We start from the raw sequence: 2,669 nt of genomic DNA, 5'->3' as shown, positions 1-2,669 counted from the left end.
TAGCGTAGAAATACACGAGGAAGGAGAGCTACGAAGTGTATGGATATGTGGACAAGCATGACTTTGAGATAGGCCATTTAGGTAGGGGGTAGACAGCTGAAAGCGACGAAATAGAAGAAGTCGAAAAAGGAAATCTAGAAAGAGAGAAGAAGAAAGAAGAGGCAACTAGAAAACCTACGATTTCCTGTAGTGACTGAATTCATTGGAAGAAGAATTCACTATTGGAAGGAGAGAATTCTCATTACAAAACTGTCGAGATAGGTAGACAAAGTGAATCGATTCATTCATTTAGATCGCCGGGGGGTGCAATCAGCTGTACATACACCGCAGCCAGCTGGTTGATTGAGGTGTATGTACACCCCCTGCAACAGGGGAGGCGCAAGATTACCAGCAGCGGTCCCAGCCGCTGCTCCATGTGTTGAGTGTTTCGTTTCCCCTCCGGAATGCAAACTCTTCTCTTTTTCCCTCTTTCTTTATTTCGTGTGTCTTTCGTCTTCTTCTCCCCCTCCAAGGGAATGCTTTCTTTTCTCTTGACACCTGTAGATCTTTGTGAGATTTTTCTTTCTCTCTTAATCATTCCTTTATCTCCCGGCGGTCTCTCCTCTCCTCCCGTCTTATTTGAAAGAAGCGCCGCGGAGATTCTATCCATCCATCGCTCGGGAGAAGTTGGCGAATTTCACACAGACTAAAGGACCTACAAAGAAAGATATCTATACATATCTATGTATTAAGATGTATAGGGAGTACAGAGATGTGGCTATGGACGTCATATTTCACTCCATATACATGCCTCTAGAATGAAGTGGATCAATCAAACAGCTGTAGATAGCTCTCTCTCTCCCTCTGTCTCTTCTTCGGATCTCTCTCATTCAGTCACCCTTCTCGCTCCTCATGTAAATCGAGTAGCGCGTCTCTATTCTCCTTGTTTCTTTCCCTCCCGTTCTTTCCTTCTTTCTTCTTCCCACTACGCAAATAGACTTTTTTCTGCAGAAGATCCCGATAGAGATTTGAGGGAGAGCTCTCTCTCTTTCTTTTTCCTTGTTTCTTTTCTTTGTGTATTTCCTCATCCTTTTCTTTTCAATCCGTCAGACGAGAATCGAGACCTCTTCGTCTCTGTTCTCCTTCTCCTTCTTCGTCATCTTCCTCTCTTTCTCTTTTTCTCTCTCTCTTTCGATTGCCGCACGTGAGTTTCTCCGTTTCCTTTCCTCTTTCTTTCGTCTTTCCGTCTCTTCTCTCTCGACGTGCAAACCATCTATCTTTCTCTTTTTCTTTCGATATTCTCCATCTTGCTTTCATCTTCTGAATTTTCTTCCTCTTTCTTTCTTTCTTTCTATCTTTCTTTCTCTTTCTTTTCTTCTCCCTATCATCTTCTTTGTCGGCTTTTCTCTTTCTTCCCGTGCTTCTTGATTTTTCTCGCTTGTCTCCTCGCCAGTCTCTTTCGGTTCCCGCATCAGATTCTTTCTTTCTTTCACTAGCCTCTTTTTTCTTTCTTTCATGATCTTTTCTTTCCCTGGCTTGCTTCCTCCCTCGGTTTCTTTTCCTCTTCTCTTTCAAGTGTACAGACACCCCAGGAAGAGAAGTAGATGAGCAAACAAAGAGAGAGAGAGAGAGTTGTAGTGCGTCGGAGTGCTTTCTATCCTGAGTTGTTGTTAAGAATGTAGTCTCGGCGGAAGGAAAGGAAGAAGTTCATGGATGGAGAGCCCTCTCTCCCTTTTTCGCGCTTCTTCTCTTTCTTACATTTGCGTTTCTTTCCCCTCTTCGTCGTCTTTCTCAACAAAGAGAATGAAGTGGTAGGAGGATAAAAGGTGGGGAGTGCTCTTCTTTGTATGAAGGAAACAAGCTGCACAAAGTGCGTGTTCTCCTCTTTTTAGATCGGAGAATTAAAGATGGATCAAGAGAGAAGTCTTGTTTCTCAAAGGAAGAAGAAGAGGAGAGATTAAATTGCATTTTTCTTATCTTCGTCATTATCCTCGAGTTTCAGGTGTATGTACAGTGCAGAAGTGAGTAGCAGTAAAGTGATGCGATTCGTACAGAAGACGAAGTAATCCACCACACAGATCCTATCTATCTTCAATCTATCTATCTTTAATCTATCTTCAATCTATCTATCTTTAATCTATCTTCAATCTATCTATTTCCGTTCATATCGAGGACCTTTCGATAAGGAGAACAGAAAAATACTTGAAGAAAGATGAGACGCCCCTGCCTCCCTCGCTCCCTTTCCCTCTTGAGGCAGAAGGTTTTTTCTTAGAGATCTCGGCTCTTCTTTTCGCTTTACATTCTTTTCTTCTTCCTCTTCTTCTCTTGTTTCTCTGTCCGTGCTTTTCTTCATTCACCTCTTCTTCTCATGTGAAGAAGAAAAGAAAGAATGAAAGAAAGTTATTTCTTCTTCATTAGGTGTTAGTCAACTCTCTTCTTCATCTCTCAAAATGAAGAAACTGTCTTCTCTGTTTCCATCGTCTTCTCCTTCTCTCTTTCCCTCATTCATCCCAGGTGTATGTACACCTGGGAGAATCGAGATGATGAAGAAGAAGAAGAATTGTCGACCCGACTCCTTTGTCTTTCCCTCTTTTTTCAACAAGAAGAATTCTTCTCTTCTCCCCTCTCTCTTCTCCCTCCACCTTTTTGTCTTTTCTTGTCTTTGTCTTCTTCTTTTTCTTCCTTTCTCT

General features: G+C 42.1%; 1 protein-coding gene across 1 annotated transcript; it reads left to right on the top strand.

Annotated features, from left to right (window-relative positions):
• Window positions 1-445: 445 nt before the first annotated feature.
• CSUI_007966 (uncharacterized protein) lies at window positions 446-2,666 on the top strand. The gene has a single exon (XM_068068107.1). It carries the CDS (start codon window positions 798-800, stop codon window positions 1,185-1,187), a length of 390 nt encoding a protein of 129 aa, XP_067919915.1. The 5' UTR covers window positions 446-797; the 3' UTR covers window positions 1,188-2,666.
• The last annotated feature ends 3 nt before the right edge of the window (window positions 2,667-2,669 follow it).

This window comes from Cystoisospora suis, assembly GCF_002600585.1.
Source record: "Cystoisospora suis strain Wien I chromosome Unknown contig_4327, whole genome shotgun sequence".
Classification (NCBI taxonomy): Eukaryota; Apicomplexa; class Conoidasida; order Eucoccidiorida; family Sarcocystidae; genus Cystoisospora; species Cystoisospora suis.
The sequence above is the reverse complement of the archived record's forward strand: the minus strand, read 5'-3'. Positions and strand labels throughout refer to the sequence as shown.